Here is a 12,896-nt window from a genome sequence, read left to right as displayed (position 1 = left end):
TGTCAATTAAGTGTGGAGTACGCTCATTATGATTCTCATGATTATTTAGTCTATTTCTTATCAACAATATTCAAAGGCCTTTTATACTAAACCTCCTGCCCCTTTTTCCTGAGATTAGTAAAATTTTGCTTAGTCAGCAATAACCTCTGTAGATTAGCCGAGGCATAACTTTAATGCCGACCGTCCCAAAAAAGTAATCCAAACCTCCAGGAAAACATCCAGCAAGACTCAAGGAGATTCAGTTATTGTCGGTAATTAATATACAATCTTTGTCATTTATTGCAATAGCATGCTGGGTTCGCTGTGAGAATTTTCTTCTTTTTTCGCTATTGAGTGTCCTACGGTCGCATTCCCCGACGGCCTTTTGCCGTGCCCCGCCAATGACAAGATATACAAAGTAGGATCTGGAACCGCTAAGAATAAATCGCCTATATAAAGAACTCGCCGAAGAGGAGGAATCATCATCTTTCCAATAACTACAGACGGAGACAAAGAGGACTAAACAGCAGTTACAGTACATCCACCGAGTTTGACCTCGCCACTCTGTTTGGCGGTTCCCTAACAACCATTAGTTATATCCTGGACTATATAAACCATCGCTCTCATGTCTCAAGCAGCTCATATAGCTTCATCAACGCAAACTCTGACCCCGGAGGAAGCCGAGTCTTACTACTTTAAAATCAATCCGCCACCCCCCTCGTTGCAGGAGCATCATGACCTGGCAAAGGAGTTCATAGATAGACATGTCCAGACGGGCCGAAGATTGGTTCTAGTCACCTCCGGGGGAACAACAGTACCCCTTGAGACACAGACAGTCAGATTCGTGGATAACTTCTCTGCCGGTACCCGTGGAGCTACTTCTGCAGAGTACTTCTTGCAAGAGGGATATGCAGTGATCTTCTTACATCGACAGTTCAGCTTACTTCCATACTCGAGACATTTCAGCCATTCAACCAATTGTTTCCTTGATTTTATGGATGAAGGGGCCTCCTCTTCTGATTCTTCAGGCACCGGTAATAGTGGAGACGGTCCCATTATTGTTCGATCTGAATACCAGGATGAAATGCGCAAGGTCCTGCGACAGTACCGATATGCGAAGGATAACAACCTCCTACTTGTCCTTCCCTTCGTTACGGTGACGGAATACCTGTATGAACTCCGATCACTTGCCAATCTGATGAAACCTCTCGGGCCCAATGCCCTTTTTTATCTTGCCGCTGCCGTTTCCGACTTCTTTATCCCTCGTGATAGGATGGTAGAACATAAGATCCAATCATCCAATGAACCGGTTACCAATAAAGAGAAGTCAAATTCGGAAAAGGCGAATTCTGATATTGATCCCGACACAATCTATACAGGCTTCAATGATCCAAAGCCCCCAACGCATGGTAAAAAGCTAATTATCGACCTTGACCCCGTTCCTAAGTTCTTGCACCGGCTGGTTGATGGCTGGGCACCGACAGGCAGTATGGTGGTCAGTTTCAAGCTTGAGACAGATCCTGATTTACTTATATCGAAGTCCGAGCAAGCGTTACAACGATATGCACATCATATGGTTATTGGTAACTTGCTGTCAACTCGAAAGTGGGAGGTTGTATTTGTGAGTCGGGACAAGACGACCGGCAAGTTTGGATTGGAGTGGGTTCGCGTTCCAAAGTCAACCACGAGAATGAGAAAGGGGAGTGTTGCTGCTAGTGGAGGCGCTGCTCAACCCCAGCCTGAAGTTGAAATTGAGAGTTTGATTATTCCGGAGTTGAAGAAGGCGCATACTGAGATGATTGAAACTTTTAGAAAATCCCAGGAATCGAAGTAGACAGGGAGTGGCACCGTGGATTCAATATGTATCGGATATAAATGTTCGCTATACTTCACCCGTGTAGTTATATAAATATTCCGTTGAGGTTCAGTGTTTGGTATAGCATTTTGATTACTTATCTTCTATAATTGTGGTAGGTAAAAATAAGTGTGGTCTGGTCTCTTTAGCTAATGATAGTTCCCCAGCCGTATCGTCTTCCAAATCTATGAGTGTAATGACAATGTTCCTGAATTTTACTTCAATGGTGGCGCAGATGGGTCTTCCATGCACTGATCAACACGCATAATGCGCCTCCCAGACTTTTTGACTAGTTGGAATACCTCTCTGAAGTAGGAGATAGTGGTAGGATTAAGATAGTGCATGACAGCAATATCACCACCTTTTTCGAAGTCTCTCTTGAAGGCCTCCAGTTGCTTCTCAGGAGTTGGAGAGCCAGCCCATAACCAATCTTCAATATCCACACTCCAGTTGATGATGTATGGGTCAGGGATCAAGGCCGCAAGCCTTTGTCGAGTTCGAGCGCCCACGTTGCCGAAGGGAGGACGGAAATAGCGACCTATTAAGAGTTCATTAGCGATAAAATGAAGACGTAAACGGTGATCACCTACTGTCAATGCCTAATTTTTCCTTGAAGACATCCATATTCTTTTTAAATTCTTCATCGATCTTCTCTGTAGTTGGCAGGCCTTCCATCCTATATATCGTCAACTCGAATTCTGTCGATATGTCCAGGAAGCAACATACATGGGATGGGAGAATGTATGAAGAGCAACCTGGTGTCCACGGTCCAACATATCCTTGTATACATTTGTAAAGTTTGCAGCCTCATCCAACAACCCGTTACCGACGGTGAAGAAGGTAACTAGAATATTTTCTTCGGCTATCATTTTCATGACCTCCTGAGCATATTGTGGCTGTCCGTCATCAATACCAAAGGCAAATGAGTTCGATCTCTTGCATCTCAATGCCAGAGTGCCAGTCGGAAGCTTGTCGGGTAGCTTCATACCCTCCGGAAGGGATGAAACAATCTCAACCTTGAACAAGGTAACATCTTCTCTCGTATAGAAGCCATGAAAACCAATCGAGTTGGGTCTCATAAAGTCAATGTAAAAATGAGAGAGGGGAACATAGATATGACCTCCTCTAGAATATCGCGAGGCCTCGATCGAATCCCATGTTTCAGGGAACGGTGCCCTCTCCTGATCACACTCCGCATTATGCTGCGTTAAACTGATAGTGAACTTATCTGACCCCTTGAAGACAACATGAAGATAAGAGTCTTTATAGGCGGTCATGTCAAGACAGCTGGTGGCTATCTGGGTATAGAAGTTCATATCGGCATTTGTGGGGGAAAGGCGTAGGAAATCTTCGCCATATTCAGAGGGCATCCCTTCGTCAACGCCATGCCAGAATCCGAGGTCATTGGTTTCAGGGCTACGAAACGTATCGATCACCAAGGGGTCGTATTTTGCAACAGGAGCGGCGAGAGAGGAGTTGGCGTTCATCAGAATGACGCTGCTAATGGCCATCGATGCCAGGCGTTGGAACCAATTTGATGGCCCCATGGTGGGCGGTATCGATTCACTATCTGCTAGATATACCGAATAACCTGAATATACACCGAATGATAAGGGTAACCAAGAGTTAACGATGCTTTGCAAGGACTCTCAGCGCTGGATATTGATTCATTGCATGAAGTGGTTGTTGATATCCCATCCACAAGTCTGGAATCTTGACTGGGTTTCAGAAGGAAGACTCTTCATTGCAGAAAGAGCTGATGGGGCACTGCCCAGGTAGAAAGCATCATCCATAGGAAAATACTATGCCTATAATTGATAGTACAGTGGGTTTTAGATGTCGATCATGGGCTGTTGAGTGTTGATGGTAAGATGTTGTAGTTTCTCGGCCGGGATCCCCTGTTCAGCTAGTTAGTTAGTTCGTTGAGCTAGGTTGACGATCCCCGGAATGATGGCATGTTTTTGTTGATCAACCAAAGAGAATAACGTATATTTGAAACATTCACTGAGAACACCATATGATAGAGAAAGAGTCTGGATTTGCATCCTAAACTAACTACCTAACTAGCAACCTAGATCATGCAGTTGTTCTCTATCTTTTTTTTTAAGTTAGAGCACTGAAATAACAGATGTTTTTGGTATTTTGTATGACACCATGGACACCGCCCTGCCAGCAACTTGAACTTGTTGCTCCCTATACATAAACAAGGCGACGTAGACTGCAGTTAAGTAAGGGAGCAACAAGAGTAAGCGAGAGAGACGACTTAAGCCGGCAGGGCGGTATCCATGGTGTGTAGTTGTAGGGTAAGAATATATGAACAAGTCTGGCTCATTTTTTTTTGGTAGGTTTTGTTGGTGTTTAGTAGTTAAGGGACTTGTTCTGATAATTTGTCTGTGTTGTTATGCGTTGGAAAGAGGACATGTTGGCTGATGGAAATGGATCAACCGAAACCGGGCTTGACGAGACGATGCAAAAGGGACAGCACTGGTAATGGTGCCATCGGCATCATGAACCGTCATTTACCACTCACCATCAGCAGGACCACTGCCCCAACCACCTTGGGTCTCTGCCTCAGATTTGCCATTAGCAGCCTCAGCAAAGCCTGCAGCAACTGGAGGAAGGGCGGCAGCACCCCAGCCATCGTCACCAGCATTATCATCATTACCGGCTTCGTCATCGGTATCATCGTTGAAGTCAAGCACACCGTCTGGTGGAACTTCGCTCTGCAAAAAGTCAGGGATGACTTGCTTAGATTCGACGAGGATCTTGACCAGGTCGCTAGCAATATCAGAGTTCTTGTCGTTGTAGAAAGAGGTAGCTAGACCTGGGTTGCCGATACGCGCAGTGCGGCCTGTAACATTGTTTTAGCATTGAAAATACTTGTATTGGAAAGAAGACATCTTACCAATGCGGTGAATGTATTCGTCGATACCACCGTGGTTAACGGAAGGTAAGTCGTAGTTGACAACGTGCATGACATTCTTGATATCAAGACCGCGAGCAGAGACAGCGGTAGCAATCAGAATTGGAGACTTTGCAGTCTTAAAGGCACGGCTACTGGATGTCAATATAACTATATGCAAAAAGAAGCATGGAATACTAACATGGCATCTTCACGTTCACGCTGGGTACGGTCCGAGTGGATGGAAGTACTAGGCAATCCCATGTTGAACAAGAAATCATCGATCAAATCGGCCTGGGTCTTGTTGTTGACAAACACGATGGTACGGGATGGAGGCATGGCCATCAACAGATCGTAGAGACATTTCTTCTTCATGTTTTCTTCAGCCCAAACAAGCTATGTTCCATTAGCAGTGATAATGAAAAAAATTGTAGAGACGCGTAACATACTTGCTGAGTGACGTTCAAATGGGTGCTGCCAACACGGCCAATGCGGATTCGAACATAGTCATTGGCCAGGAACTTGCGAGCAACCTGACGACAGCCCTTGTTGAAGGTGGCAGAAAACATCATATAACGATGATCAGCATCCTCATTAATATCTATGTACGCGTTAGTACCTCATAAATCAATATGAAAGACGCGATACATACCTCCACCGGCAAGGATCTTGGTAAACTCGACGTCCCAGTCGGACTTGAGAAGTTCATCAGCTTCGTCAATGATGGTGTAGCGAACGCGGCAGAGAGAAAGAATATTGGGCTTCTCCATAAAGTCGATAAGACGACCAGGAGTAGCAATCAAGATGTCACAGCCTTTCTGGAGCTCCATGCGTTGGTCACGACTAGGCCCACCTCCGTAGATAACGCATGGGCGTAGCATTGAGCGATAGCAGAGACGACGTGCCTCATCAAAAATCTGGGTAGCCAACTCACGGGTTGGAACAACAATAAGGACAAGTGGTTCAGCTCGAACGGCATCCAAGCTCTCGTTGAAACCGTTGCCCAGGTCCGGACGGGGAGCAGCGAGCTTCTTCGCTTTTCCCATAAGCTTAGACAAGACAGGGATCAAAAAGGCAGCGGTTTTTCCAGATCCTAATGCTGTCAGAGATATTTTTTAAACGTGAATATAAATGTCTATCATACCGGTCTGAGCGACTGCAATCAAATCATGGCCAGTCAGGACAGCGGGAATGCAGTAGGCTTGAACAGGGGTAGGAACAATATAGCCGCAAAGCTTGATGTTGTTTAGCATGATAGGATGCAAGCCAGCATCCTCGAACTATATACGTGTTAGCACCACACATATATGTTTAATAATCGGTACATACACTCTTGATGGGATCAGGACGCTCAGTAGTTTCAGCAGTGACTTGGATTTGGCGAATGCTGCAATAATAAAAAGCGTCAGCAAGGTAAACACGTAGATTATCCAAGTTATACGCGGGTAGACATACTTCTCAAGCAACTTGCCAACGCGAGGAATATACTCATCCTTGAAAAGCATCTGCTCAAGCTCTTCGTTTGGAGGACCAATATCACCATATTCTTCCTTCCACTCGTACTTGGCCGAGTTAGACGCCCATGGCAAGGCATCGGCATAGTCGTCACGGTTCAGAGCGTTGTAAGCCTCGTAGTTGTAGCGCTGAGGCACAACCCAGCCCTTCTCGCGAGCCATGGCGGCCGCCTCTTCGGCCTCAGGAAGAGCGTCGGCGACATTAGACATGTCCTCGAGCGGCCCTGGAGGCATGATGATAGCCTCCGTAGAGCTAGCAACAGACATGTTGACGGTGGGCTGTTACAAGCGCTGATACCTGGTATCAAGGGTGAAGTCAGCCTTCGAGACGCGTCAAACTGGTCAACTCGAGACAAGGAGACTGGAGACGTACCGAAGAAAAGGAAGTACAGCAGGTACCTCGAGAGCCGAACCTGGTTCAGTGTCTGATACAGAGTTGATGTTCCAATACAGGACACAGTCAGGGTGATAAAATATGAAGAAGCTGAGAAACACAGAAAGTCCACAACATATGAGGAAAACAATAACAGAAGGAAAAGGAAAAAGAAGAAGCAGAAGAAGCAGAAATTTCTTCCTTTTTTATATCCTTCGCCGAGAAGCGGCAAATTTCTTCACTTACAAAGCACAGTTTCTGTCCTGGAGAGCAAAAGAAGACGCATTGCGGGTGGTGATAAAAGATATAGAAGAGGACATGGCAGAGGGAGAGTGTGATATCATTCAATTTTGGCATCTTTGGGAGCAGCATGCAGAAAGAGACAGGACAAAAGCCTGGTTATTATAACTTGAGAATCTCTTTTGCTTTTCATTTCATAGATGCATGGATAGCTACATCTGCTTCTGCCTGCTGGCATAAAGAGAGATGTCTATGCAAACAGACCACCAGGAGAAAGACATGGACGGGATGCTGCAGGTTCCTGATGGCCTCTACTGGTACCAGGTATAAATAGTTATCCCTGGACGGCTCATGGATGCTCTAATTGATATGCTCATCCTCATAGGGAGGTATTGATATTTGATATCTGATATGTGATATCCATAGTTGGTAGAGCGGCTGGTGGCTCTGCAGCCGGGTATTAGCCTGGTTGGCAGGGATGGAAGAATCCCACATCACCCATATATATCTTCCTGTCTTTGGTATCTCCATATCTCAGCCACTAGTTATTCGTTCAATGAAATAGCAAAAGTTGGACCTTGGAAAGATACAAAAAGATGAAGTTGTAGTTGTGTTTTGATGCCCCTTTTTTGGAAGATTTTATATTGTATTTTTGGTATCAGAGGGTGAAGTAGACAGGCCTTTTTATTGGTTGGATGTGGTAAGATTGGTTATATAGTGTATGACTGCCTGTAATATATTAATAAGCAGTAAATTTCCCAAAAAGGGTAAGTCTATATTAGTCATCCATGTTAAAATCATGTGATACAGTTAAAAATAGTATGACAAGTATTAGTCATGGTTCCCCCTTTTCCAAGCGCCAACACATTATCAAGGGGTATCAATACCCCAGACTCCAAGACTAATCAATGACATGGTAGATAAAATGATATTCATTATATCATACGATTCATAGAGTCAAGTATTTATTTATGAGGTAACATATTCGGTTTTCGGACTCGTCAACTATAAGCGATATTCACATAAACCCATACGATCAGGAAACTCTTCCTAGTCTTCGTCCTCCATGGCATCATCATCTTCCTCGTACTTGTCGTCTTCCTTGCCTTTTTTCTCTTCCTTTCCACCGCCCTTCTCCTTTCCACCATCAGTACCCTGTTTCTCTTGGCCTTTGTCAAACTTGTCATCTTTGCTTGTGTCATTCTTGGGCACGTCACCGCCGTTCTCAATCTTCTTGTTATCCTCTGGCTTATCGGGCTGCTGCTTTTCCGGCTTCCCCTGTGTGCCTGTCTGCTTTCCATTAAGCTTGTCTCCTTTGGGCTTATCACCAGGCGGCATGGGGTTCTCGACCATGACAAACTGTCCCATACTAGGCACTCCGTCCACAACAATATAGATAACGTAGGCACCAGGAGGCGCAACATTCGAGTCAGGAGGCATGGTAACTTCAACAACCTGCTCGCTTTGACCAGCCTTCCAGCCTGTATGATCGAGGTAAAGCATTCGGTGGCCCATGTGTAGTGAGTGGGTGACAAATCCACCCTGGTAGAGAACAACTTGGAGCTCAATGGCCTCTTTGTGGACGTTGAACTTTACAGTAAAGTTTCCACTGTTAGCAACTAGATGTCTGCTGGACAAAACAACATTAAGTGGCCGCTGATCCGCTTTCTTGCCGCTGAGATAGTGGGGAATGTAGACTTCAACCCGAAACTCGGTAACGTATGCTGTCTTGGGGTCCTTGGGGTTTGGAACAAGCACAGGCTGTTCGACCGGATTTGATCCTGCGACCATCACTGTTCCATCTAGTAACAGTAAGGCGACGGAGTGATACATGCGTGCAATTGTGCTTGACCCACCCACGGCCCAGCGTTCGACATTAGAAGCGCGGGGGTTATATATCCAGGGGTCATATACTGGGTCCTTTGCAATGCCAAATCCTTGTGCACCGCGACTGCAGCCATTCAACCAGATGATTGTGCCGTCTGGTAACAAAGTACCCTCCACCATGACCCTTCCACTAGGCATAGACTCAACCTCCCAGGTTGGATTCTCAGACAGGGGCTTTATGCGTCCGCAACTAGCATCGGTAGGGCTATTGATGTCAGGGTAAGCGCCGCCTCCACATATCATGATTTCAGGATCCCATCCGTTGGCAGAACTTAAAGGGAACATGACACTTCCACCTGTGTTCGGATAGGTTCTAAAGTCACCACGAAGGTCTGGGAGTGTCTTGACAATGGTATCCGTCTCGACATTGAAGATCTGGGCAGACTTTGAAACAAAGACGAAGAGGTTTCCATCCTTGAGAAGGTGAAGGAAAGGGTACATGTAGTAAGGCTGATTCTTCTCCAAGATAGACATGACTACGCTGTCGCCATGGGGATAACCTTCGCGGTCCAGGATTTCATATGTGGGGTTGTTATTGTCCGAGTTAGTCGGGTTCAGGCCGTTCAAGCTGCCAGAGGCAACAAATATTTTCCCATCAGGCATAGTCTGTACGGAGGGATACCAGCGGGCGGTGGATAGAGTGTGACCAGGCTCGATCCATCCTTCTTCACCCTTTGGGTCATCAAACTTGCGCTCGAGATATCTGATTCCCTTGAACCCGTCTTTGACGGTTGGGTCTATGAAGTTCAGCGGGCCATTCCCACCAACAGACAGAGCACGGCCATCAGCTAGAACGGTTCCACCAGCACAAAATGCATTCGTCTGTACAATTATTAGTATGGAACTGAAAGATGCGTGAACCGGGACACACCTTGTATTCTAAGGCTACAACTTCGTTGGTAACTGGGTCGTACTCCGAGGAATAGGCAAACTGTCCATTGGGCAAAATTAGTTCCGTATAGTTCTCGATCTTGTCCGCGAAAACGACTTTCCCGTTAGGCATGAGGATGGCCATCATGGCTGGAACTCCAGACCTCCCGACGGTTGTGAACTTTCCGGGAATTTTGAATGGATGATAGCTTAAAGGAGCAATGGGTTTCAACGCAGGCCCGTTTATGCATGGGCCAGACTGGCATCCCAACCCGCAGTGGGCAGTGCTGTTACCACAAAACTAGGGACGGTTGGTCAGTGAACGAACAAACAGTAGTAGAAAGAGGAGGTACGTACGCCATAGGGAGAGCAACAGGGGCCATATGACCAGTCTCCGCAGACAGTATCTCCACGGCTTGAGCCGCATGTTCCGTCAGTAGTAACATTTCCGGTAGGGCTAGACGGCTCAGAAGGTTGGGGTTGAATGGTGCTAGTGGGAGTAGCGGAAGCAGTTGAAGCAGGCAGCTTCACTCTGTTAGTGCCGGTGATATCCACCGTTGGCTTTGGGCGGAAATGAGGACGCCAGAAGGGCCTTCGTAGGTACGGACGAGCAGCCTTTTGGGTCACATCGCCGTCATCAATCGGATGCGAGGGATGTTTCATGAAGCAGTCTACCGCTACGCCAGCCTCTCCTTCACCGGCGCCTCCACGGCATTTGCCTGGCGCATACTGAATCTCCGAGTCTCTCTGGACGACCTCAACAGTGGTATCAAGCTGGGGAGGTTGGATCTCATCCTCTGGACGATGACTGCTCTCACATTGCCCGTGTCGAGAACACCGCTGGCCGCGCAGACAGCCCTGGAATGCCGGCAGGATAGGATCGCAGGAGAGCGGCGCATGCTTGAAGATGATGTGCGCCTCTGCCACGCAGACAAGCAGCGCCAGCAGGATGCCCTTCATCGTGAGAGCCTGGTATCACTCTTGAAGCTGGTATCTTGAAGCTGTTTGTTCTCTTCAAGCCTGGCATTGCCGCCGTCCATGGTATCAAACTGTCAACAGCCAGCGCCGTGGCAGGCACTTTCACCCGCGCAGAAAGCGAGTCTTTGGCCAGGGAAACTCCGCCCAGTCACGGTCGCCGCCATCTTCACCGCAGTCACAGCATTATCTCGTAGAGAAAGGCCGTAGTAGCCATAAGGTATAGTCGATGTCGATGTTCGCCGGTGGTAGGGAGTGGTTGACTAGGAGGCTAAGTGAACTATCCGGAAGCGCGGTCGAGTTGATCCTCGGCGGAAAAAAAGGCGCAGAAGGAGAATTACGCCGTAAGCGTGGGCACGACAGCCTCGGATCCTCTTCCAAGGTGCAACAAAGACGCCGCCCGAGGAGCCAGCGAGCAGGAATAAAAGGGACCCCCGGACGGAGCCAGAGCCAGAGCCAGGACGCCTCAATGCCCATGCGACCGCACCACCGTCTGCCCCCGAAACATCATGTCTGCCGCGCCAGGATCCTGTGCGGGTGTGGAGTCCGCTGCCTCGCGGCGCCGGCGAGCGCAGACGGAGAACGACGTCTCTGTTGAGCGCCTGCGCGAGACCATCTCGAACCCGGGCTCGGTCAAGATCAATGTCAAGGGTGCCTTTATCCTGGACGACGAGGAGCGGGCTGCTGCCCATGGGCGCGACGATGCCGACGGCGTCCACTACGAGCACAAGGATATTCGCCTCCCGCACCACACAGACGTGGTCAGCCATGTGGCCGTCGATGTGAGTCTGCTCTGCTCCCTGGTACTGTGTGATGGCAGTGAATGCTGATGTTGACTGTGTAGATTGGCGGAACCCTGGCGAAGCTCGTCTACTTTTCTCCCGAGATAAGCCAGTCTGGCAGCGGTGGTCGGCTCAACTTTATAAATTTCGAGACAAGCCGGATAGAGCTGTGTATAGCTTTCCTGAAGAAGCTGAAGGAGAACCATATGAAGAGGAATGGCTCGGCTCCGTACGAGCTCTGTGTCATGGCTACCGGTGGAGGCGCATACAAGTTCTACGACATGCTCAAGGATGCGCTGGGGGTTAACGTACTAAGGGAGGACGAGATGGAGTGCCTGATCATAGGTGTGTGGTGTGATCCTTTCTTTCCATATATGCGATCTGGAGAGAACCCCGGGCTAACGAGTGGGTGTAGGACTCGACTTCTTTATAACGGAGATCCCGAACGAGGTGTTTACATACAGCGAGACAACCCCCATGCAGTTTGCAGAGGCCAGGGCGGACGTATACCCATATCTGCTGGTGAACATAGGCTCCGGTGTCTCCATGGTCAAGGTCTCCGGTCCTCGACAGTTCGAGCGAGTAGGCGGAACTTCACTTGGTGGAGGGACGTTCTGGGGGCTCATGGCCCTCCTTACCGGTGCTCGAACGTTCGATGAGATGCTAGCCATGGCCGAGCGAGGAGATAACAGCGGAGTCGACATGCTCGTGGGCGACATCTACGGCACAGACTACGGCAAGATCGGGTTGAAGAGCACGGCCATTGCTAGTACATTTGGCAAGGTCCTCAAGCTGAAGCGGCTGGAGGAAAGGAATGCTGAAAGTAGCGGCAGCGAATCGCCGACTTCAGAGCAGGACATTTCTCATTTCTCCCACGAAGACATGAGCCAGAGTCTTTTATTTGCTATAAGGTGCGTGTGCTTCAAAAGAGTCCTTATTCCAGTCAGCAGGTCAACTAACAGCAGCAGTAATAATATCGGGCAAATCGCATATCTACAATCTGAAAAACACAAGATCAAACACATATACTTTGGAGGCTCATTCATCCGTGGCCACCGCCAGACCATGAACACCCTTTCCTACGCTATTAGATTTTGGTCCAAGGGAGAGAAGCAGGCCTACTTCCTGCGCCATGAGGGCTACCTGGGTGCCGTCGGGGCGTTCCTCAAGCGCCAGCCACAACATTGGGGTCGCAGAAACAGTGTCGAAAATGCCACAGCAGCCCGCTTCAACCAGAGAGAAGGATTATCCGGCTAGATTGGGATTGGCATCCATGCCGCCCTCGTGCTCGCCAGCCCCTTTTTATCCATACCCAGTTTCCTCCGTAGAGACATAGTTTAGCCCAGTTAGGCTCTATAGATATATACGTCTCGTGTATAAATATACATCATCTATCTCTTCCATCGCTCCATAGGCCCCCCTTATCCACAGCCCATCTCCATCCCTATCTCCATCCCCAGCCCCGTCCGCTCGCTATCAGCAACGATCGACAGCCAAAGAATAAGGAGATTTAATTTGA

At 48.1% G+C, this 12,896-nt stretch overlaps 6 protein-coding genes across 6 annotated transcripts; 3 read left to right on the top strand and 3 right to left on the bottom strand.

The window, feature by feature from the left end:
• Positions 1-604: 604 nt before the first annotated feature.
• ARB_07380 (uncharacterized protein) lies at positions 605-1,813 on the top strand (the record flags this gene model as incomplete). Its single annotated transcript, XM_003014773.1, has 1 exon — positions 605-1,813. One exon carries the CDS (start codon positions 605-607, stop codon positions 1,811-1,813), a length of 1,209 nt encoding a protein of 402 aa, XP_003014819.1.
• Positions 1,814-2,049: 236 nt separating this feature from the next.
• Positions 2,050-3,381, bottom strand: ARB_07379 (uncharacterized protein; the record flags this gene model as incomplete). The annotated part of the gene is made up of 3 exons (XM_003014772.1): positions 2,050-2,372; positions 2,425-2,510; positions 2,561-3,381. The coding sequence occupies 3 exons, from the start codon at positions 3,379-3,381 to the stop codon at positions 2,050-2,052; spliced, it is 1,230 nt and encodes a 409-aa protein (XP_003014818.1).
• A 972-nt stretch (positions 3,382-4,353) lies between these two features.
• ARB_07378 (uncharacterized protein) lies at positions 4,354-6,517 on the bottom strand (the record flags this gene model as incomplete). The annotated part of the gene is made up of 8 exons (XM_003014771.1): positions 4,354-4,685; positions 4,740-4,888; positions 4,939-5,132; positions 5,186-5,337; positions 5,389-5,829; positions 5,881-6,016; positions 6,066-6,123; positions 6,192-6,517. 8 exons carry the CDS (start codon positions 6,515-6,517, stop codon positions 4,354-4,356), a joined length of 1,788 nt encoding a protein of 595 aa, XP_003014817.1.
• A 208-nt stretch (positions 6,518-6,725) lies between these two features.
• ARB_07377 (uncharacterized protein) lies at positions 6,726-7,031 on the top strand (the record flags this gene model as incomplete). Its single annotated transcript, XM_003014770.1, has 1 exon — positions 6,726-7,031. The coding sequence occupies one exon, from the start codon at positions 6,726-6,728 to the stop codon at positions 7,029-7,031; it is 306 nt and encodes a 101-aa protein (XP_003014816.1).
• An 882-nt stretch (positions 7,032-7,913) lies between these two features.
• On the bottom strand, positions 7,914-10,580 carry ARB_07376 (uncharacterized protein; the record flags this gene model as incomplete). The annotated part of the gene is made up of 3 exons (XM_003014769.1): positions 7,914-9,572; positions 9,622-9,770; positions 9,953-10,580. 3 exons carry the CDS (start codon positions 10,578-10,580, stop codon positions 7,914-7,916), a joined length of 2,436 nt encoding a protein of 811 aa, XP_003014815.1.
• A 524-nt stretch (positions 10,581-11,104) lies between these two features.
• On the top strand, positions 11,105-12,634 carry ARB_07375 (uncharacterized protein; the record flags this gene model as incomplete). The annotated part of the gene is made up of 3 exons (XM_003014768.1): positions 11,105-11,377; positions 11,440-11,722; positions 11,793-12,634. 3 exons carry the CDS (start codon positions 11,105-11,107, stop codon positions 12,632-12,634), a joined length of 1,398 nt encoding a protein of 465 aa, XP_003014814.1.
• Positions 12,635-12,896: the final 262 nt, after the last annotated feature.

The sequence above is a fragment of the Trichophyton benhamiae genome, assembly GCF_000151125.1.
Source record: "Trichophyton benhamiae CBS 112371 chromosome Unknown contix00378_25.r1.exp, whole genome shotgun sequence".
Taxonomy (NCBI): Eukaryota; Fungi; Ascomycota; class Eurotiomycetes; order Onygenales; family Arthrodermataceae; genus Trichophyton; species Trichophyton benhamiae.
Note: the sequence above shows the minus strand (reverse complement) of the source record. Positions and strands in the feature narration are given on the sequence as shown.